This window comes from Carcharhinus amblyrhynchos, chromosome 6 (genome assembly GCF_965287045.1).
Source record: "Carcharhinus amblyrhynchos chromosome 6, sCarAmb.v2.hapA, whole genome shotgun sequence".
NCBI lineage: Eukaryota > Metazoa > Chordata > Chondrichthyes > Carcharhiniformes > Carcharhinidae > Carcharhinus > Carcharhinus amblyrhynchos.
This window is the reverse complement of record NC_137329.1, coordinates 52917364-52941229: the sequence shown is the minus strand read 5'-3', so window position 1 is coordinate 52941229 and position 23866 is coordinate 52917364. Positions and strand designations below refer to the sequence as shown.

The 23866-nt window shown below is 43.2% G+C and overlaps 1 protein-coding gene across 1 annotated transcript in view; it reads left to right on the top strand.

Moving 5' to 3' along the window:
- trpm5 (transient receptor potential cation channel, subfamily M, member 5) overlaps positions 1–23866 on the top strand; it is a 108064-nt gene that overhangs the window by 5470 nt on the left and 78728 nt on the right. The window contains exon 2 of the mRNA XM_080191464.1: positions 17613–17683. Within this exon, the coding sequence (XP_080047590.1) occupies positions 17613–17683 (71 nt within the window). The remainder of the gene's footprint in view (positions 1–17612; positions 17684–23866) is intronic.

Here is a 23866-nt window from a genome sequence, read left to right as displayed (position 1 = left end):
TTGAACTCATGCTGTCCCGATCTAAATTTAGATAAATTAATTCTTCCCTTTATAGCTACTACATGATCCTCTCAATTTTCTACCATTTTCTTGTAAATTTGTTCCTCTATATCTTTCCCACTAACTGGGAACTTACAGTCCACACCAAGCAAAGTAGTCACATCTTTTTTATTCCTTATCTTGAACCAAATAGATTCTGACCTTGATTTCTTTGGGACATCCTTGCGCAAGCATTTTAATCAAGCTGTTCTCCTTAATCAATCCTACTACCTCTCCTCCTTTTCTTCCTTTCCCTGAACACCTTGAATCTGGGAACATTTAATATCCAGTCCCATCCTCCTTTGTTTCAGATCTCTGTTGCAGCTACAATGTTATATTTCTCAATGTGCATCCGTGACTCATCTATCTTATTTACCATGCTCTATTACCCTGATTTCTCCCTTAATCTGACCCCACCTATAAACTTACTGTTCCCTACGCTAGTGCTATCAATCTCTCCCAGGATTCTGTGTTTCTTGGTATTCCATTTTGATCTTACCTCCTGGTTCCCACACGCCGTTAAGTTAGTTGAAATCTTCCCCAGTCACACCAGCAAATCACCTCGCAAGGAACTCAGTCTATGCCCTGTTAATGTGCAAACCACCCAGCCTCTGGTGGTCACATCTTCCCCTGAGCTGATCCTGATGTCCCAAGAATCTAAAGCCCTCCCTTCTGACCCATGCTTTATCCTCTTTTTATACTCATCTGCACCTGGTATTGGAAGTAAACTGGAAGTTATTGCTTTTGAGGTTCTGCTTGCTAATTTCCTATACAGATCTCTCAACTCCGATTGCAGGACCAGACCTTATTTCTGCCTGTGTTGTTCAAACTAATGTGGACCACAACTGCTGACTGTTCACCCTCCCCCTCTGGATGTTCTGCAGCCACTCAGTGACATTCTTGACCTTGGCACCAGGGAAGCAATAAATTATCCTGGATTCATGCCTGTGGCCACAGATATGGCTGTCTATTCTCCTCACTATTGAATCACCTATCTCTATTGCTCTTCCAATCTTTCTTCTATCCCCTATATTTACCCGTTGAACCACTGTGATGCCATGGATGAAATTCCATCTGTATTGAGGCCTGCAGAAATGCTGCATTACCCACCTGGTGGTCATCCATTCCCTTTCCCCCTGCATACCCATAAACTGCTTGATGACCACATCTATAGAAGTGCTACCCAGAATGATATCAATGGCTCAGTTCAGTGGTAGATAAGCGGCAAATGAAATTCACTCCGGAAAAGTGTGCTGCAATGTAGTTGGGGAAAATCAACAAAGATAGGGAATACTCAATAAACAGAAAGATATTGAGAGTGGTTGAGGAACTGGGTGAGTATTTGGCACACCATAACAATCAAGGCTATGGGCCAAGTACTGGCAATTGGGATTAGGTGGGCAGGTCAGGACCTTTCATGTGCTGGTGCAGACTCAATGGGCCTAAGGGCCTTTTTTGCACTGTAGTATTCTGTGATTCTGAACTGAAAAGCCTTTTGAGTGCATAAATACTTGAAGATAGTTCTGGTGGCAAGGTGGTCAGGAAAGCATATGGGATACTTCCCTTTATTGGATAAGGTATTGAATACAATTGCAGTGTAATGTTGGAACTGTATAAAATACTGATTAGGGCACAACTGGAGTTTTGTGTACATTTCTGGTCATTACATTACATGAAGGACATAATTGGAGAGCGTGCAGAGGAGATGTTTAAGAATGTTGCCAGGGCTTGAAAATTGCAGCTATGAGGTGAGATTGGATAGTCTAGGGTTACTTTCCTTGGAACAGAGGAGGTTAAGGAGTGATCTAATTGAGGTGGACAAACTTCTGAGTTCAGAAATACTTGTTTCCTCGAGTAAGGAGTCAATTACTGAGCGCATAGATTTAAAGTGATTGATAGAAGACTTAAAGGGAACATGAGGGAAAGCCTTTTCATACACAGGTTGGTGGGTGTCTGGAATTCACTGCCTAAGTGGATGGTTGAGCCTTAAATACTCAACTGATTTTTGCGCTGCATCTACATCTGAAGTGCTGTAACCTACAGGCTCTGGATCAGCTGCTAGAAAATAGGATTAAAATGAGCAGCTGGTTTCTTTTTCTTTTATCATAGAATCCCTACAGTGCAGAAGGAGGCCATTCAGCCCATCGAATCTGCACTGACCACAATCCCACCCAGGCCATATCCCCACAACCCCATGCATCTACCCTACCTAGTCCCCCTAACACGAACGGAGAATTTAACATGGCCAATCCACTTTTGGACTGTGGGATGAAACAGGAGCACCCGGAGGAAACCCACACAATCACTGAGAATGTGCAAACTCCACACAGATACTCACCCAAGCTAGAAATTGAACCCGGGTCCCTAGCACTGTAAGGCAGCAGTGCTAGCCACTGTGCCACACTGGTTTGGCTAGCACAAACATTATGGGCTGAATGGCCTGTTTTTGCACTGTAGCTTTTCTATGGATTTATGAAGCGCCCAATCTCTTAGATGCGCTGCAGTGCTGTCAGTCATTACTCAAATTCCGACATGGGAAGCATTCTGGACTTCCCAAATAGCACAGGGCTGTGCACTGAAGAGGCTGGAGCCCCTTACAATGAGGTAATAAACTTTGTTGCTATTAATAAACCTTACCACTGTGAGAGGGATTCAGGGGCAGGGTGGGAGAGGAATGACCTTCCCAATTGATTGGGGCAGGGCGTCGAAGCCCTGTGTCAGGAACATCAGGGTCAAAGGCTTGGATGGAGATGGATGGGTGTGGGAGGAGAAACTTCAAGGGTTGAGGCCGGTGCTGGGTGGGGCAGTGGGGGTGGTGTGTGGTGGTGAGTTCAACAACAATAATGAATTCTCTATAACTGTGAGGTTGGAGGGAGTATCCCTGCTCCTCACATCCCAAGGTATGCATAAAGTTTAAAGTTTAAATCTGTTTGAGTGTCACAAGAAGGCTTACATTAACACTGCAATGAAGTTACTGTGAAAATCCCCTAGAGAGCAGATGGTGCTGGCACCACCTCCTTCAGGGTGAACCCATCTTGTAATGGGGGCCTCAAAAACAGGTGCGGGCCTCTTATTTGCAAATGCAAATATGCTTACAGTCTGATTCAGGGGTGTGACTTCTTTTCTTTCAAAGTGACACGGACATCATTTCCTTCTGGAAAGATGTGTGTGCTTCCTGCCACCATGTTGGAAGCTTAGTAGGCTACACGTGACAAACGGATCCTGTGCAGCCTGGTTTATTAGATTTCTGGGCCTTTGCACTGTTGCTGAATTGCTCTGCTCCTCCCTAGCTCAGGCCAAGCCTTTTGCAAAAGGGTAGAGTACAGATCATTTTATAACCATCAACTCATTCTACCCGATCAATAAGCCACCAAGGCTGTTGATTTTTGCTGAGCTGACCATGCCCTTCCTTTCTAAAATAAAACTTCACCTTGGGGAAAGATAAATGTAACTTAAGATCCAGCCCTTGCTAAAGTGCATTTGCACAATCTCCCTGTTCAGAATCGAGAGGGGCGAGTTGACATTTCATAATCGTGTTAACACAAACATTATAGGATGGATTGAAAAACCATTTAAAGATTACTTTAAGAAGTAAATTATCATTTCCTTTTTAATGAAGGGGAGGGGAAGAAAGGTGGCACAAAGGTCTACACAGGTGCCTCATAGCGCCAGGGACCTGGGTTTAATTCGCCCCATGTCTGCGTGTGTTTCCTCTGGATGCTGTGGTTTCCATTCACAGTCCAAAGATCTGTAGAATTACGTTGATTATGATAAATTGACCCTTAGTGTCAGGGGATTAGCAGAGTAAATGCATGGGGTTATGGTTTGATTTGATTTATTGCTGTCACATGTATTATTATACAGTGAAAAGGGTTCCTTGTGCACTGTACAGATAAAGCATACCATTCATAGAGAAGGAAAGCAGAGGGTGTAGAATGTAGTGTTACAGTCATAGCTAGGGCGTAGAAAAGGATAGACTTAATGTGAGGTGTGTCCATTCAAAAGCCTGATGGCAGCTAGGAAGAAGCTGTTCTTGATTTGGTTGGTACGTGACCGCAGACTTTTGTATCTTTTTCACAACAGAAGAAGGTGGAAGAGAAAATGTACGGGGTGCTTGGGGTCCTTGATTATGCTGGCTGCTTTTCTGAGGCAGCAGGAAGTGTAGACAGAGTCAATGGATGAGAGGCTGGTTTGAGTGATGGGTGGGGCTTCATTCACAACTCCTAGTAGTTCCTTGTGCACTTGGATAGAGCAGGAGCCATACAAAGCTGTGATGCAACCAGAAAGATTGGGCCTGGGTGAGATTGTAGTCAGTGCAGGCTCGATGGGCTTTTGCATTGTAAGGATTCTATGGTATCCATTGAATCCCTACAGTGCAGGAGGAGGCCATTGACCCATTGATTCTGCTTTGACTGTCCAACAAAGCATCTTACTCTAGTCTCATCTCCATAACCCCACACATATACAATGGCTACTCCACATAACCTATACACTTTTTGAATCAAAGGGGCAATTTAGCATGGCCAATCCACGTAACCTGCACATCTTTGGATATGGGGGGAAACCAGAGCACCCGGAGGAAACCGAGGCAGAGGTGAAAAGAATGTGCAAACTCCACATAGACAGTAACCCAAGGCTGAATCAAACCTGGGTCCCTGACACTGAGGTAAGTTTATTTTTGTTCCTTGGTAAGGGAAGTAATAGGGATAGCAGTGCAGGCAGTGCGATGTTCCTCCTGTGGGATGTTTGAGGTGAGGGACACCGGTAGTGTCCCAGCTGATTACACCTGCAGGAGGTGCGTCCATTTGCAGCTCCTTGAGGACCGTGTTAGGGACCTGGAGCTGGAACTGGAGGAACTAAGAATCATTCGGGAAGCAGAGGCAGCTATCGAAAAAAGTTACAGGGAGATAGTAACTCCTAAAAGTGATGCATGAGTGACTGCTAGAAGGAGTAAGAAGTAGTCAGAGCAGCGATCCCCTGAGGCTGTTCCTCTCCAAAATAAGTACTCTGTTTTGGATGCTGTTGGGGAGGAAGACTCAACCAGGGTAAGCCATGGAGTACAGGTCTCAGGAGTAGAGCCTGTCCTTGATGCTTAGGTGGGAAGGGGGAAGAAAAGAACAGGATTAGTGATTGGGGATTCCATAGTTAAGGGGATAGATAGGAGAGTCTGTGGGAACGAGCGAGACTCGTGGTTGGTATGTTGCCTCCCAGGTGCCAGGTTCCATGATATCTCTGAGCGAGTGTTTGAGACCCCTAAGGGGGAGGGGAACCAGCCTCAAGTTGTGGTTCATGTAGGCACCCATGACATAGGTAGGAAAAGGGACGGGGATATGAAACAGAAATTCAGAGAGTTAGGGTGGAAGCTTAGGGCTAAAACAAGCAGAGTGGTTATCTCTGGTTTGTTACCTGTGCCGCGGGATAGCACAGAGAAGAATAGAGAGAGAGAACATTTGAACTCGTGGCTAAAGGGATGGTGCAGGAGGGAAGGGTTCAGATACTTGGACAATTGGGGCTCATTCTGGGGTAGATGGGACCTCTACAAGAGGGATGGTCTGCACCTGAACCAGAGGGGAACTAATTCTTGGGAAAATTTGCCAATGCTATTCGGGGGGGGGTTTAAACTGATTCAGAGGGGGGATGGGAACCTGAATTGTAGCTCCAATGTACAGGAGGATGAGAATAGGGAGGTCATGGATAAGGTTTCTAGGTCACAGCAGTGTATTGGCAGGCGGGACGGTGGTTTGAAGTGTGTATACTTTAATGCGAGGAGCATACCCAATAAGGTGGACGAACTTGCAGCCTGGATTGGTGCCTGGGACTTCGATGTTGTGGCCGTTTTAGAGACATGGATAGAGCAGGAACAGGAATGGTTGTTGCAGGTTCCAGGGATCAGATGTTTCAGTCAGAGCAGAGAAGGTGGTAGAAGAGGGGAAGGCGTGGCATTGTTAGTCAAGGACAGTATTACGGTGGCAGAAAGGACGTTTGATGTGGACCTGTCTCTTGAGGTAGTATGGGCTGAGATTAGTAACAGGAAAGGAGAGATCACACTGTTGGGAGCTTTTTTATAGGCCTCCAAAAAGTTCCAGAGATGTAGAGGAAAGGATTGCAAAGATGATCCTGGATAGGTGCAAAAGTAACAGGGTATTTGTGATGGGGGCCTTTAACTTTACAAATATCGATTGGAAAAGCTATAGTTCAAGCACGTTAGAGGGGTCAGTTTTTGTCCAATGTGTGCAGGAAGGTTTCATGACACAGTATGTAGATAGGCCAACAAGAGGTGAGACTACATTGGATTTGGTACTGGGTAATGAACCAGACCTTAGGACTTGAAAGTAGGTGAGCACTTTGGTGATAGTGACCACAATTTGGTTACGTTTACCTTAGTGATGGAAAGGGATAGGCATATACCGAAGGGCAGAAGTTCTAGCTGGGGGAAAGGTAATTATGAGGCTATTAGGCGAGATTTAGGATACATAGGGTGGAGTAGGAAATTGCAGGGGCTGGGAACATCTGAAATGTGGAGCTTATTCAAGGAGCAGCTACTGCGAGTCCTTGGAAAAATATGTACCTGTCAGGCAGGGAGGAAGTGGTCGAGCGAGGGAACCATAATGTACTAAGGAAGTTGAATCTCTGGTGAAGAGGAAGAAGGAGGCTTATGTAAAGATGAGACGTGAAGGCTCAGTTAGGGCACTGGAGAGTTATAAATTAGCTAGGAAGGAGCTAAAGAGAGAGTTAAGAAGAGCTAGAAGAGGACATGAGAAGACTTTGGCAGACAGGATCAAGGAAAATCCTAAAGCTTTCTTACAGGTATGTTAAGAATAAAAGATTGGTTAGGGCCAGTCAGAGACAGCAGTGGGAAGTTGTGCGTGGAGCCTGAAGAGATAGGACAGGCACTGAATGAATATTTTTCGTCAGTATTCACGCAGGAAAAAGTCAGTATAGCCGAGGAGAATACTGCGATACCAGGTAGTAGACTAGAGGGATTGAGGTACATAAGGAGGAGGTGTTGGCAATTCTTGAGAGTGTGAAAATAGATAAGTCTCCTGGGCCGTATGGGATTTACCCTAGGGTTCTCTGGGAGGCTAGGGAGGAGATTGCAGAGCCTTCGGCTTTGATCTTCATGTCATCATTGGCTTCAGGTATAGTGTCGGAAGACTGGAGAATAGCAAATGTTGTCCCCTTGTTCAAGAAGGGGAGTAGAGACCATCCTGGGAATTATAGACCAGTGAGCCTTACTTCTGTTGTGGGCAAAGTTTTGGAAAGAATTATAAGGGATAGGATTTATAATCATCTAGAGGGAAATAAATTGATTAGGGATAGTCAACACGGTTTTGTGAAGGGTAGCTCATGCCTCACAAACCTTATCGAGTTTTTTGAAAAGGTGACCAAAGAGGTGGATATGGGTAAGGCAGTTGACATGGAGTATATGGATTTTAGCAAAGCATTTGATAAGGTTCCCCATGGTAGGCTATTGCAGAAAATGCAGATGCATGGGATTGAGGGTGATTTAGCAGTTTGGATCAGGAATTGGCTAGCTGATAGAAGACAGAGGGTGGTGGTTGATGGGAAATATTCAACCTGGAGTTCAGTTACAAGTGGTGTACTTCAAGGATCTGTTTTGGGGCTACTGCTGTTTGTCATTTTTATAAATGACCTAGATGAAGGTGTAGAAGGATGGATTAGTAAATTTGCTGACGACACCAAAGTTGGAGGAGTTGTAGACAGTGAAGATGGATGTTACAGTTTGCAGAGGGACATAGATAAGTTGCAGAGCTGGGCCGAGAGGTAGCAGATGGCGTTTAATACGGAAAAGTGTGAGGTGATTCACTTTGGTAAGAGTAACAGGAGTACAGAATATAGGGCTAATGGAAGGACTCTTAGTAGTGTTGATGAGCAGAGAGACCTCAGGGTACATGTGCATAGCTCCCTGAAAGTTGGCACCCAGGTTGATAAGGTTGTTAAGAAGGCGTACGGTGTGTTAGCTTTTATTGGTAGAGGGATTGAATTTCGGAGCCGTGAGGTCATGTTACAACTGCACAAAACTCTGGTGCAGCTGCAGGTGGAGTATTGTGTACAGTTCTGGTCACCACGTTATAAGAAAAATGTGGAGGCATTGGAAAGGGTGCAGAGGAGGTTTACCAGGATGTTGCCTGGTGTGGTGGGAAGGTCTTATGAGGAAAGGCTGAGAGACTTGAGGTTATTTTCATTGAAGAGAAGAAGGTTATGAAGTGACCTGATTGAGGCATACAAGATGATCAAAGGATTGGATAGGGTGGACAGTGAGAGCCTTTTACCTCGGATGGTGATTGCTAACACAAGGGGACATAGCTTTAAATTAAGGGGTGGTAATTATAGGATGGATGTCAGAAGTAGGTTCTTTACTCAGAGGGTAGTAAGGTCGTGGAATGCCCTGTCTGCAGCAGTTGTGGACTCGCCAACTTTAAGGGCGTTCAAATGGTCAGTGGATAGGCATATGGATAACATTGGAATAGTTTAGGTTAGAGGGTCATTAGATTGGTTCCACTGGTCGGCGCAACATCGAGGGCTGAAGGGCCTGTACTGCGCTGTTATGTTCTATGTGACAGAATGCTAACCATTATGCCACTATTCAGCTTACTTTGTCCTGGCAGGATGATAAAATAACTTCTTGAATTCACCAGAAGCAAGAGTCTGAAAGCCTTAGACAGAAAAGGCAGAGAGTGTGACTAGTTAGGTTGTGCTTACACACTGACACAGCAAAGTTTTGTTCTATGCCTGAACCATTCTCGGACTCCCTGAATGTTAGCAGGTGGCAGTTGTGAAGTTGGCAAGGAAAATCGAGTGCGGAGGTGCCAAAGCACAGATGAGGATTTTGACAGTGGTGGGGCTGTGCTAGGGGTGGAGGCAAATAGTACTGCAGAGGTGAATAGAAGCTATCTGTGATAAAGAGGACAAGAGGCTGATGCTCCCCAGAGGAACAAACAAGACGCTAAGATTGAGTGGCCTGATTGAGCCTGAGGGAGAAGCCAGGGAGAATGGAGTTAATAACAAGCTATAGATTCATGCTGATCTGAATTTTCTCCTATTAATTTATTATTACTAATAATTAATTAATCCAGAAACTCAGCTAAAGTTCTGGGGACTCAGGTTTGAATCCAACCATAGCAGACGAAAGAAGTTAAATTCAGTAAAATATATCTGGAATTGACAATCTACTAATGACCATTGTCAATTGTCGGTAAAACCCACTTGGATCACTATTGTCCTTTAGGGAAGGAAATCTGCTGCCCTTACCTGGTCTGGCCTGCATGTGACTCCAGAGCCTCAGCAGTGTGGTTGACTTTCAACTGTCCTCGGGCAACTAGGGGTGGGCAGTAAATGTTAACCAGCCAGTGGCACCCATGTCCCACAAAAGAATATTTTATTTATTAGTGTCGCAAGTAGGCTTACATCAACACTGCAATGAAGTTATTGTGAAAATTTCCTAGTCGCCACATTCCGAGGCCCATTTCGATACACTGAGGGAGAATTCAGCATGGCCAATACTGATTGGCTGTGGGAGGAAACTGGAGCACCCAGAAGAAATCCAAGCAGACATGGGGAGAATGTGCAGACTCTGCACAAACAGTGACCCAAGCTGGGAATCAAACCCGGGTCCCTGGCGCTGTGAGGCAGCAGTGCTAATCAGTGTGCCACCATGCTGCCCCAAGTAGTGGGGTTCGTCAGATTATGTTTTGGAATGAGTTCTTCAACTTGAAATTATTGGGGGTGAGTTATGTGACTTTTTCTGTTGTCTGGGGACAACACACCTGGATGGTTTGATTGCTACAGATCAACAAAAGATTTGGATTGTTTGGCTTTGTTGTGTTTAGGATGTTTAGCTGTTCAGAGTAGTTGTTGTTCAGCATAGCCACACCTAAGAAATCCACAGAACCAGTGACCAGGCACCGAGTACAAAACATACCTGATAATGCAGTCTGTTCGTGTCAGTCAATGCAAATTCAGTTTTACTATTTGCGTAATCAAGAATTATCATAACTAAAACAATAAACATACAGAGCACTGTCAAAGTCGAGAATTAGCATTATTCAAATACAGCAATACTGGAAAGAAATGAAAAGAATAAGTTGGACTGTGGATATTTGAAACCAAATTAGCCAGTTGTACCGTTTAGAGAGACATGTGTACCAAGTACACTGTTTAGAGTGTGTACCATTTAGACAGACATGTTATTAATAGTAAAAGGTGGAATCTATCTAATGTGAATATATAAACAGAAAGGAGAACATCAATGCCATAGCAACTTATGCTACATCGACAAATCTGATCACTGATTGCAGTAACCTCAAACATTAGATTTTAAGTTTCGATGATTTCTATTTTGTATCTGAACCCCAGGTCTTTCAATCACATGGTGTGTGAATAGCGTGGGTTGATGTGGTGTCAACTCTGGTTTCATTTCTGGAAATTTAATCGCACGACCTCCAGCTTCCAACCTCCTTACTTGGTCAAAAACCTTTTTCCTCCCTCCCATCGTCACTATTTGGATAACTAATAAACAAAATTGCTCAGAAAAAATGATTTTTGCTCTTGGACTGCTAATAATAGTGTTGAAGACAATAATCTTAAACAGCATGTTACAGTTATTTCTTTAATGCCCTCCCACTCCGCTGTCCACGCTACTTTTAGATGAAGGGGGAGTTTTGTGCATTTCCCACAGTATACTATATTCACTGCTCATGGTCTCTTCAGTGGAGGTGGGAGGGATCTATTCAATCCAGGCACATGACTCTGAGCTCTCTCTTGTGTGCCTCTTCAATTCTTTTCCTCCTCTGCCTTTGGCCTTCAGTGCTGTTCCAGTGAAGCTCAGTGCAAGCTGGGAGAAGAGTACCTCAGCCTTCTATGAGGCAGTCCTCTGGCCTTAATATTGACTTGAATAAATTCAGATCGTAATTATATATCTCACATTCCCTCTGGAAGGAAATATTGGTGGTGTTGATTGGGTGTGTCCACATTTCTGAAGGAAATGAAGAGTGGGTTGATATTTTGGAGACCCCCATCTGACACTGTGCTGGACAGGGCTATCTAGCTGTCATTTTCCCCTTTTGGGCTCTCGGGCTGATGGAGCCTGCCTATATTGTCAGTAGTTTCTCAGCTCACTGCAACCATTTCAATCATGTCCTGAACACTCAATACTTCATTCTGATTTGTCCTGCTTCTTGGTGAATGTTTGTGTGGGTTTATGTGTATTCATGTCTGTCTGAGAGTGTTTGTATCTATATGGGGATGTACATATCTGTGTGTATACGTAAACCTGTGTATATGTACTTAAGTTTCTGGGTGTGTGTATACTATATTTCTGTTTGTGTGTGTGTATATACCTTTAGTTCTGCATAAGCATGTACCTATGTTTCGTGTGTCTGTGTATACTATATTTCAGTGTCTGTATACCTATCCTCTTGTGTTTGTGCATCTGTATACCTATCCTCTTGTGTTTGTGCATCTGTATACCTATCCTCTTGTGTTTGTGCATCTGTATACCTATCCTCTTGTGTTTGTGCGTCTGTATACCTATCCTCTTGTGTTTGTGTGTCTGTATACCTATCCGTGTGTCTGTATGCCTATCCTTGTGTGAAGGATATACAGCACTTATCAGTCTGTCACTTTGAGCATAGAAGCAAAATGCTGCAAGTGCTGAAAATAGAAACTCCTGGAAACACTTAGGTTAGGTAGCGTCTGTGGAGAGAAACTGAAAATTAATTAATGTTTTGGGCTAATGGTCGTTATTATCAGAACTGGATGGTGTTAGAGATAAACAGCAAGTTGAGAGCCAGGGAGAAAGGGAAAATCAGGGAAGGAACAAAAGGAAAGGTTTAGGATGGGGTCGAGGGCAGGTGTGAATGAACAACAAAATTTAGGGTGGTGGAAGAGATGATGATGGTACAAGGCAACTGTACAGGTAAATTGTGCATTTTAAAGTGATAGTTTATAATGCAATTTATACCTTGAGTTAGTTGAGCCTGTATTGTCCAGCGACGAGCCGTGGAAGAACTCATCTGCTCCTTGAAGAATACAGTGTATTTTGAGCAGTTGAGGCCGTGACTTAACCTCTCATCTGAAATGGCACCTCAGACTGTGAAGTACTCCCTCAGTACCACATTGATATGTCTGTCTGGGTTATTTCTTTACGTCAGTGAAGGGGGGCTCAAATTATTATTTTATTCTCATTTCAGTAGTAATTAGAGGACATGGTCATGAGGATAAATCAAGTGGGAATGAATTAATAGCCAAGAATCTTTTTTTCCCTGGTTCAGCAGCCATTTTGCTGTTGGTTTACTCAAAATAAAAAAAAAATGAGCAATGTGAGGATTAAATTATTCAGGACAGTGGCAAACAAAACAGAACCAGTGGGATAATACGTCAAATCGTCTCAGTCACATAATAAAGAGGAGTCTCACGACACCAGGTTAAGATCCAACAAGTTTATTTGGAATCACAAGCTTTCAGAGCGCTGCTCCTTCATCAGGTGAGTGGAGAGGTGGGTTCACAAACGTGGCACCTCTCCACTCGCTAGATGAAGCAGCAGCACCCCGAAAGCTCATGATTCCAAATAAACCTGTTGGACTTTAACCTGGTGTCGTGAGACTTTTTACTGTGTCCAGCCCAGACCAATCCCAGCATCTCTACATCACAGAGAAGAGCATTGGATGAATAACAAGATAGTGAATAAACAAAGGATCGGTAATTCACAAAGGAAACAAATCGAAGGAAAATGTAGGGTGGTGGAAGAGATGGAAAACAATAAATAAAAATCAGGAAATCTGAAATGTAACTAAAACTCTGGAAACATTCAACAGGTCAATCTAAATTGAATAGCAAATTAATGGCCCAGAATTTTCTAGAGCAGAGATTTTTCTCCCCTCTTTCAGCCTGAAAGGTTTTTTATTACACAAATTGTGTGATGTGAACAGGGCATCAGGAAAAAGAAGTATTCTTATTTCCCCATTTTACTGTTTCTTTTTCCTTCTGGGAGGGGCCTTAGTAACTGATGGAACCAATATCAACTTGTACAGTGCCCTTAATAGAAAATAAATGTCCCAAGGTACTTTGCAGGAGTATTACAAAATGAAATATGACATTAGCGCACAAGGTCACATGACCAAAAGCTTGGTCGAAGAGTATCTCCTTAACCAATTAGATTCACAGATAAAGGACTAAACAGAGGAGGATGAAGTTGAGTCAAATTTGGTTCAGAAGCAAAAACTAAGGGGGGAATTTTAACCCCTGTGATTTGGGCCTTGTGGCATGTTGAGACATTAAAAATCTCAAGCCCAAATCCACTGAAAATTTCTAGTTTGAACTGGTTGCACATTTACATATTTTAATGAGTTTACACGTCTCTGATTTTTGCCTCTATGTTAAATTTTAGGAAGGCTGGACCAGTGTCCTCGGCCTCAGGAAACCTAGTAGCTGAAGGGAGTCAAGAATAGTGAGATCCAGCTGATAAATGTTATTCCAGCACTGCTAGTGAGACAAGAGGAGCAGGAATGCATCCCCTTGTACACAATGCTAATTGACTGTAACCTGAGCAGCTGAACTTGCCATCAGCATTTGATCTCCCTCCCATCAAGATCTCCCCTCTTTCCCTATATTAATCTTTTTGATCCCTCCCTTTATCCTTTACGTCCCTGTTCTCCAGTCTCTGATCTCCTGTGTGATACTTCCAATCTCCCCTGACATTGATCTCTGAGCATACTCTCTACCCCAGCTTTTCCCATCTCCCCACAATCCAGTCTCTGATCTATTCAGACCGTGACCTCTATTCTCCAATCTCCTTGGACACTGGATTCTGATCACCCATCAGCACCTGGCCTTTCTGATCTTTCCCATTCTAGTCTCTGATTTCTACTCCATACACATTTTCTCCCAGCCCTTCCGATCTCCCAGTAATCTGATCTTTGACCTCCCACCAAAACAAATCTTTCAATCTCCCCTGCCATTGCCTTACTGATCTTCCACCAATTGAGTCTCCCATCTCCCCCAATATACCTGGCAACCTCTCGGATTCCACACTGTCTCCTGTCCACTCCCTGGCACCTATCTGATGCCAAAGGTTTACATGCTTGACACTCAGGCAGCCTCTCAAAAAAACAAAACATGGTAATTAGCTCTGGCTGTTAAATAGCAGAATCTTTGGCTTTATTCATGATCAAACGTCTGGAGAAACAGATGTTTGGCCATCTTCTTCTTTTGATACAGTTCACGGATGGTCTCATTATGAATGCTTGGCTGAGATCAAATAGCTAATGGATTAGCTTAGTGGGGGCCAGTTTTAGCAAGAGGAAGGTGACTGGTTGCTTTGATAATTGACATCCTTATGAGTTATTTATTATTTGATTGTTTCTTTTAATGTTTATGTTTATTTGGATAAGATTGAGATATGAAGTGAGGAAAAGCTTCTGTTATTGATACTATATTGCCTGTGTCTGACACTTTTACAGGGTTGTAAGAACAGCAGTTTTATTTCAAAGCAGATTCCGTTCGTAATAACAATGAACTTCTAAGTTGACTGTTATGATATAGCTCATTAGTTCTATGGGGTGAATGGGCATTGAGGATGTAGGGAGTCATAGAAGGGGCATGGGTTACGTGAAGGGGATATGGTTGGAGGATCTGGTGGAGGAAAGGTAAAACCTTTCAAACTTTTCAAAAGGTTCTCAAATTCAGACTATTGTTAACAGCTCCTCTGAGGATGTCCTTATGACACTGGCCTAAATCTGATAATTCCAGTGGGGGTGGGTGGTGGTAGTGGGAGTATGAGATGCCATGCCCCACACTGAACTGGCCAGACTGGAAGCACAAGGGTGTGGATTCTCCGCTTGAACTTTTAATCCTGCACGGTGAAAAGTACCAGAAATGGGGGGGGCCAAATTGTGGGGGTTTGAGTAGAAAAGATAGGCTGCAGATCTTGAAAGTTTAAGCAAAGAGTTTTATTGAAAAGATGTTAACACTACAAGCTGCTAGGATAGACTGCCCATGATGTCACGTGAGATCAGTCTCTTAAAGTGCCCCTGTTCCACTGCAAAGCTGCTAGTCAGGAAACAGTAGAAATAACATGAATACACAACATTTTTCCTCCTCCTCTAAATCAAAGGCTCCTGACACCAATAATAGTATAAAGAAAATGATCCAAATTAGCAATATGAACAGTTAATAAGCAGTGATAGTTAACAGGTCTAACATTCCAGAGGCTGTCACTCCCTATGTGGTTGTCGGTGAATCTCAGGCATCTGATTTTTGCTGTTTATTGTAATCTTTGGTGTTTTTGGCTTTGTTTGGACATTGTCCATAGTGGTCCCAACTGGAGTTAATGTAATGTTCTGAGGTTGATTTGGTGTTGAAGTCTTCTCAACTGAGGTACAGTCTTCCCCAATTGTTCCCTGTAGTGTTAGGTTCTCAGGAAAGTTCAGGTTTTCCCTTGGGGCAGCTCGATGTGGGTTCTCTGTTGGTTCTGACTCTGGCAGATTGGTTCTTGGTGCCAAAGGTTAATCCACATGTCTTCTCTATGTTACATTAACTCAGGTTTGTACAGTGTAGGAGACCAGTCCTATCTGTGCTAAGATGATAGCAGGTAACCACTTCTCACTTGTATAGTTCCTTGCCAAAATTTCTTGATCCTGATGAAAAACTTGACGTTTTACCTTTTCTGTAATTGCATAACCTGATCTTGCTGTTTTTTCTTGGCAATTTCTCTCAATTTGAGTGGTTTAAGCAAATCAAGCATGGTACATAGTTGACATTTAACCATGAGTGATGCCAGAGAACCTTAGGTTGTTTGAGTGTGCAGTATTTCTGTACATCATTAGGAATTGGCTCCATCATTTAGACAATCAACCTTGCTCTCTAGATAGCTTCAATGAATGTTTCATCATCTGTGCAAAGTGTTCTGCCAGCCCATTTGTGGCAGGATGATAAGAAGTGGATTGGATGTTTTGAATCTTACTCTCCTTTAAATAGTTTGTGAATTCTTGTGATATGAACTGTGGCCAATTTATTATTCATGAGTTGTTCAGGGTAATAGAATCTACTGAAAATTTCAATGATCTTTCACAGCACCAGGGACCCGGGTGCGATTCCTGGCTTGAGTCATTGTCTGTGTGGTGTTTGCATGTTCTCCCCGTGTCTTTGTGGGTTTCCTCCCACAGTCCAAAAATGTGCGGGTCAGGTGGAATGGCCATGCTAAATTGTCCCTCAGTGTCAGGGGGACTAGCCAGGGTAAATGTATAGGATTATGGGGATAGGGTGTGCATGGGATTGTGGTCGATGCAGACCCAGTGGGCCGAATGGCCTCCTTTTGCACTATAGGGATCCTATGAAATATTGTTGGCGGATGATAATCCGTTAAGAAAGTAAATGTTCTTTCATATAGGTGTTACTGGAAATGTTTGATTCGAAAAATGATTCCCATAGCTCCTTTCTTATGTTTCTTCAAGATCTTTAATCTCATTCTTTCTGGCCAGTTCTTTCCATTAGGGCTGGATAGTTTCCTTGAACGATGTGCAAGGACAAATCTGAAGACTGTCCATTTAATATTGGACCCTTTGCATTTGTTATTGTGAAACCTGTACAACTCCTCATTAACCTATTTGTCATAATGTTGTGCACTGCATAAGTTTTTGGAACATTCATTGAGCGTCTGGCAGAGTGTGTTCAGAAACGCATTGTAACAGATTGTAACGCTATCTGTAGCAGAAAGGATGCTAATTCAACTCTAACTCTCCACAGATCTGCTTACCTTTAACATTAATGTTGATGCATTTTACTTGCAATTTAAGACACTTAGACATAGATCATTTGTTCCTTGACAATATTGTCAGGCATGTGTCATTAATGTCTCTTGAGAAAGAAAACCCCAAGCCAGATCCTAGTCCTTTTATAACAGAAAGCAAAACGCTGTGGATGCTGGAATCTGAAATCAAAATAGAAAATGCTGGAACTACTCAGCAGGTCTGGCAGTTTCTGTGGAGAAAGAAACAGAGTTAACATTTTGAGTCGAATATGACTCTTCTTCTGAACTGCTGAAGATAGGGCAAGAAGTATCAAAATATTAAAGAGAAGTGGGTGGCACAGTGGTTAGCCCTGCTGCCTCTCAGCGTCAGGGATCCAGGTCCAATTTTTGGCTTGGGTCACTGTCTGTGGAATCTGCACGTTCTCCCTGTGTCTCTGTGGGTTTCATCTGTGTGCTCCAGGTTCCTCCTGCATGCTGGTTAGGTGCACTGGCCATGGTAAATTCTCTCTGTGTAGCCAAACAGCCTCCGCAGTGTGGCATCTAGAGGATTTTCATAGTAACTTAATTGCAGTGTTAATGTAAGCCTACCTGTGACTAATAAATAAACTTAAAATTTCAGTGATTAACATTAACACTTTGCAAGTTCACATGATTTTTAAAATTTTGGTTCCATCAAAACTGGAAGCTAATTAGCCCAGCTGAGGTGACAAGTCCAGTATGTTTAGCTCTCTTCTTGTTGGGTCAATGTGACTGATTGTTGATGTGAAGTTGTTGCTGTGCCACCATTTTTGCTTTCTCTTCACAGAAAACCCGCGTTGGTAATAAAGAAGAGTCCAATATCTGTGGAGAGAGCTTAAGATCACAACTCACTACAAGGTAAGTACAGGACTGTGTTTATTTTAGCACGGCTGTCAACTTATTAACTACAAATTAGGTAAGCAAATACATCATTAAACAGGTGATAGGTATTTATACCACCTAAAAATGGTGGAGTGAGTAGTACTGACTGTGGACAAAGTCAACAAACTCTCTCCAGCAAAGAAAACTATTGTGTCTTTTGTTTTAACCTCACTGGTTGGCATGGGTCCAGTTATTGTAGGCCTACACCAAAAGATATGGAAATTATGCAAAAATGCTATCATTGTTGTGCGTGTTGTTTGTTAGCAATAACTACCATTATACTTCCCTAATCAGTGGAATGGAGTGGCTGAGGACCTCAGGATAAATAAAGCTTAGGGTGAAGTTTAAAGAAAGATGGGGATCATAGAATCCCTACAGTGCAGAAGGAGGCCATTCGGCCCATCGAGCCTGCCCAACAATCCCACCCAGGCCCTATCCAAAAACCCCACGAATTTACCCTGCTAATCCCCCTGACACTAAGGGTCAAGTTACCGTGGCCAATCTACCTAATCCGCACATCTTTGGACTGTGACAGGAGACCGGAGCACTCAGAGAAAACCCACGCAAACATGGGAAGAACGTGCAAACTCCGCACAGATAGTGATCCAAGTCAGGAATCGAACTCGGGTCTCTGGGGCTGTGAAGCAGCAGTGCCAATCGCTGTGCCACCGTGCTGCAACCATTTTGAACGAACACAATAACCTTTCAGGAGAGTCGTAGGAATTCACTGCTCAGCCCACAGCTAGTTTATTCCAACTTTACCTGATATGGGCATGGCCTGCCTGCACTGTTGCTGTTACATAGTCTTTCATCCCCTTTAGTATGGGTGGTTGAAAGGCATTACCCTGGGTGTGACTCTCACCAGTAAAATGAGTCTTCAAAACAGCTGGATTTCCCAGAACAGTACAGATTTTCATTGGGCTTAGAGAAAGCTACATTTAAAATAGTTAACTCGGTCAAAGTTCACCAATGTAAGATTTGTCTTTGTCCAATTCTAAAACCACACGTCAACGTCCTTCACTGAAATGTGCATATTTTCTTCAAAAGCCTATTGGTCTCTTATTGAAATTCAAGCACGTATCAAAAATGACATGACCTTTATTTCCATCAATTCATTAACTGAACCGCTGGACTCAAATGTTTTTAACTAGAAGTTCCTGTATGGAGTCACTCAATGCGAGCCATGCTGACGCTAATGGTAGCACTGTGTTTAGCAATACTTTGGAAAAATCAGTCTACTCCCAGATTAAGGAGACAGTGGTCTATAATTACCTAAGTAACAGCACTGTCAACCTGGGGAAAAACCTGGGGCTCCTGAAAACCCAAATGATTCATTAGTCAAGCACTGTGCAACAGGAAATTGCAGATCTGTGTATCATAGCTGACCCATACCAGGAGAAACGTACAATCAGTTATTTTGGGCAACACATGAACAAGTGTCAAATTCTAATGTTCCCTGGAAAGTTAAATGGAAGATAGGTTCCACCTTACCAAAAGAAAAGGAGGTCCAACTGGATTAGGTCTGGGCTATAGGCAGAAACCCCTTTACAGGGGTTTAATTAAGTTTAATTAAGAGTGGAAATATTATGAAAACCCTGTATGACAGGCAAGTAATCTAATGCTGATCCCTGCTTGAGGAATGTAAATTCATCTAGCTTTGGGTTTGCGTGTAAATCAGCACAGGGTGGGGAGGTGTTATGTTTGTAGTGCATTAATCGCCCTGATTATAACTAATGTGAAAAATAAATAGTGACTCAGCCTTTGTAACTTCAAATTATGTAGCGCTCCTTCACTTTGAGGGTTATATTTGGTGTGAGGGCGAAGGGGAGGTCCAGAATCTTTTGAAATATCATCTTGTAAATGATTCACTTTTAATTCTCTGCATGGTGAGTCACTGGCAAGGCTGATATTTGTCACCAGGTTAATCAAATTGATTGGCTTACTTAGCCACTGACAGGGCAACCATATCGGTCAGACTAGGTAAGGTCAGCGTTAATCAGCTGGATCTCTGAAGCCAACTATTAACCAGGCTTTTTAAAGTTCTATTGTGATGGTGACCCAAACTCCCACTTGGTGGTCATGTTACTTACTCATCATTTGTCTAATGTCAGAGATTTGTCAACCTGTTTATTGAAAGTGGCTGCAAAGTTAGGAAGTGACATTCATTAAAAGCCACCAAGGCGATAATGGGCAGAATTTTACAAGAAAAATACTAAGTGTCTGGCAAGCATGAAAATGAGAGACTTGCAGATCCATTTTTTAGGTGAAATTTTACTTCCATACTTATGCACATAGTGCTTGAAAAAACAATTAGCTAGACTGTTTCTAGCTACTAGAGGCAGTGGGCAGGGCTAACCTCATCAGCCAGCAGAGAGAGTTATTGCGCATGTGCAGATCTTTGCACCTGCACATGCGCAATATCAACAGCAGAGGGCTGACAGAGAGAGAAAAAGAGAGAGAGACAGAGAGGGAGCTGTTGCAGCCAGCCTTGACCCAGCCCTTCCCCAAAAATCGTGGGGGGCCCATGGGCAATCATGAGCCCCACAATGCCCGAAAGTATAGTTCCCACCATCCAGACCGATCATGCCACCCTGTCTTCCCACCAATCACACGCAGAGCAGCAGCAGGTCCCTTCCTCCCTCCCCCTACCAACTGTAGTACACAGCAGGTCACCCTCCCTCCCCGATTAGGCTAAATTCATGTTGGCACTGTTCACTATTTTCCCACCCCTCCCCCACCCTCCCAGTTAACACTGGCACTCCCACAATTAAAGCATATCTCTCAGTTTCTACCTAAGAACATAAGAAGAAGGACTGGAGGGCCTCTTGTGCCTCCTCTGCTATCCAGTTTGATCACAGCTTGTCTTTAGTGAACAGGAAAATGCACACTATTCTTTGATTCCCTGAGAGACCAAAAATCTATCTATCTCAGTCTTCAATATATTCAATAATGGAGCATCTCCCACCTTCTGGGATAGAGAGTTTGCTTTCAGCAAAGAAATTTCTCCCATCTAAATGATAGTGTCCATCGTGTCAAAGCCCTCTTGCATGTTTCAATGAAATCATCTTTCATTTCTCTAAATACCAGAGAATATAGGCCCAATTTTCTCAGCCTTTCATCAGAGGATAAAATTTTCTCATAGCAAGAACCAATCCAGTAAGCCTTCACTCAACCATTTGCAATACATAGCCATCGATCCCTTCACCAAAGTCATTAAATACGTTGTAAATAACATAAGAACATAAGAAATAGGAGCAGGAGTAGGCCATCTAGCCCTTCGAGCCTGCCCCGCCATTCAATAAGATCATGGCTGATCTGTCGTGGCTCAGTTCCACTTTCCCGCCCTCTCCCCATAACCCTTAATCCCCTCTCTTATCAAAAACTGAGGCCCCAGCACTGATCCTTGCAGCAGTCCATTAGACAAAGCCTGCCACTTTGAAATTCCCAACACATCTCTATTCTTAACTTTGTGTCCATTATCCAATCCTCTATCCATCTAATGTATCACCCCACAACTCCATGAGTCCTCTATCTTGTGCATTCCCATCTTATTCAATGTCTTTTGAAATTCCAGGTACACTATATCTTCTGGTTTTCCTTTATCTACCCTACTAGTTACATCCTCAAGAACCTAATAAATTTGTTAAATACTATTTCCCTTTCAAGAAACTACTTTGACTTTGCCTGATCAGACTATGACTGTCTAAGTGCATTGTTAAGACTTACTCAATAATGGATTATTTTCCAATTACTGATATCAGGCTAATTGGCCTGTAGTTCCATTTTTCTCCCTCCCTCCCACCTTTCTTGAATACCAATGTTACATTTCAAAGATTGGGACCATTCTAGAACCCAGGGAATTTCAGAAAAACATAACCAATGCAACTGCTATCATTGCAGCAACGTCTTGTCAAATTCTAGGATTAGGAGATCAGATCTTGAGAATTTTTTGAAATTTAGTTCCTTGAGTTTCTCCAATACTTTCCCTCTGACCTGAATAGCCTCACTCTTATTAGCCCCGTTATCCTCTATATGTAATTTGTACCTTCTATAGTAATGACCGACACAAAGGGTGGGGTTTTATGGCCTTGTTCGACCCAAGACTGGAAAATCCCATCCAAAATCAATGGACCTTCCCATTGTCCTCCCCACACCCACTCTGATATCCGTAGCTGACAGGGTGGTAAAATTCCAGCAAAAATATTTCATACAATCCCTGCAGTGCAGAAGGAGTCCATCCAGCTGATCGAGTTTACACTGACCACAATCCTACCCAGACCCTATTCCCGTAACCCTACACATTTACCCTGCAAATCTCCCTGACACTAGGGTCAATTAACCTAATCTGCACATCTGTGGAGTGTGCGGGAGGAAGTCATAGCACCTGAAGGAAACCCACACAGACACGGGGAGAATGTGCAAATGCTACACAGACAATGATCCAAGGCCAAAACTGAACCTGGGTTCCTGGCACTGTGAGGCAGCAATGCTTGCCACTGTGCCGTCCAATTTGTTCTACTTATCTGCAATGTCCTCATTCCCCATGACTATTTCTATCTCTGCTTCTCAGGAGCAACGCTTACACTAGCTACTTGTAAATACTTTTTTTAAATTGGTAAATTTACTCTCCTTTTCTTTGCTTTTTTATCAACTTTTTGTTTCGTCTTTCACTGCTTCATTTTCCATCTTTCCTAGCCCCTCCATTGCTATCTTTTGCTTGTTGCCCTTTGACACTATTTCCTCTTCCACTTTTGCCCTCTTCCCCTCAGTTCTACCCCTACCCGAGCCCAGTCACTGATGCAGTGGAGGAGAGATCAATCCTGCATTGCATACATGTGGGAATTCCTGCATCCTGCAACTGGGGAATCCTCTCCACTAGCACTAGGAGTAGCATTGAAGAGGAGCGCCTGGTGTATTTGAGATTCTGGGCTTGTAGGACTGGAGACAAGAGGTACAGAGCACACTCTGCATTTGTCAGGAAAAGCTAACACAATCAGCAGAAACTGCCCATAAAATTTTGGACATAAAATGTGTTGCATATATGGATGTAAATCTGCCACTTACACACAGTAAAGGCCTTTTGGCCCATTTTGCCCTGGCCAGCACTTTGAAAAACTTGGTCCCGCCACTCCAATGTTGTTTCTGGCAACGCATTTTATATTTTGCTACTCTGTGGAGAAAAAAATCTTTCCCATTGTCAGGTCTCTCTGATCAGAAAAGAAGTCTACAAAATTATCAGAGGCCGAATAGTCAGAGGCTTTTTCCAAGGCTGGAAGTGTCAATTACAAGGGGACACAGGTTCACGGTGAGGGGGGGAAAGTTTAAGGGAGATGTGCGGAGAGTGTTTTTCACACAGAGTGGTGGATGCCTAGAGCACACTGCTAGGGGAGGTGGTGGAAGCAGGCACATTAGCGACATTTAAGAGGCATCTGAATAAAGAGGGAAAAGAGTGAGTACAGCCTGAGTAAGGGCAAAAGGTTTTCTTTGGTTTTGTGAGGGCGTCATGATTAGCAGGCTTGGAGGGTCGAAAGGCCCTATTCCTGAGCTGTGCTTTTCTTTGTTTTCTTTGTTCTTTACAAAAACATTGTAGGTGCTGAAAATGTGAACATGGGGCTTAGGAGCAGGAGCATGCCATTTGGCCCTTCAAATATGCTCGCCACTTCATAAAATCTGATTTTGATTCAACTGGAAACACTCAGCAGGTTGGGAGCGTGTACGGACAGAGGAATAGAGATATCAGGCGTGATTCTCCGGCCACCCCCACGGCATGTTTCTCGCAGCAGAAGACAGTCCTGGGTGGGATTGTGGTCGGTGCAGTCTCGATAGACCTCCGTCTGCACTGAGATTCTATGATTCTATCTATCAGCCGAGACGTGTACATCTGTTGATATGCAAGTGTGTCTTACACGCAAGGTCAGGACAGATTTTAATATTAAAATGGCAATTATATCCTTTAAAGAAAAGCCGTGCTACAGTCAAACAAGAAGTGTACCCATTAAATTCATCCTCAACTGATTGTAATAATTTAATTTTATGCTTTTGTAGTCTTATTCAACTTGAGAGGCGATCTTGAGCACTCGTTCGCCATCTATCTGAATGCTGGCAGGGTTCAAGATCCACAAGTTCAGTTCTCGCCATTGTTTATGATTTTGGATCTTT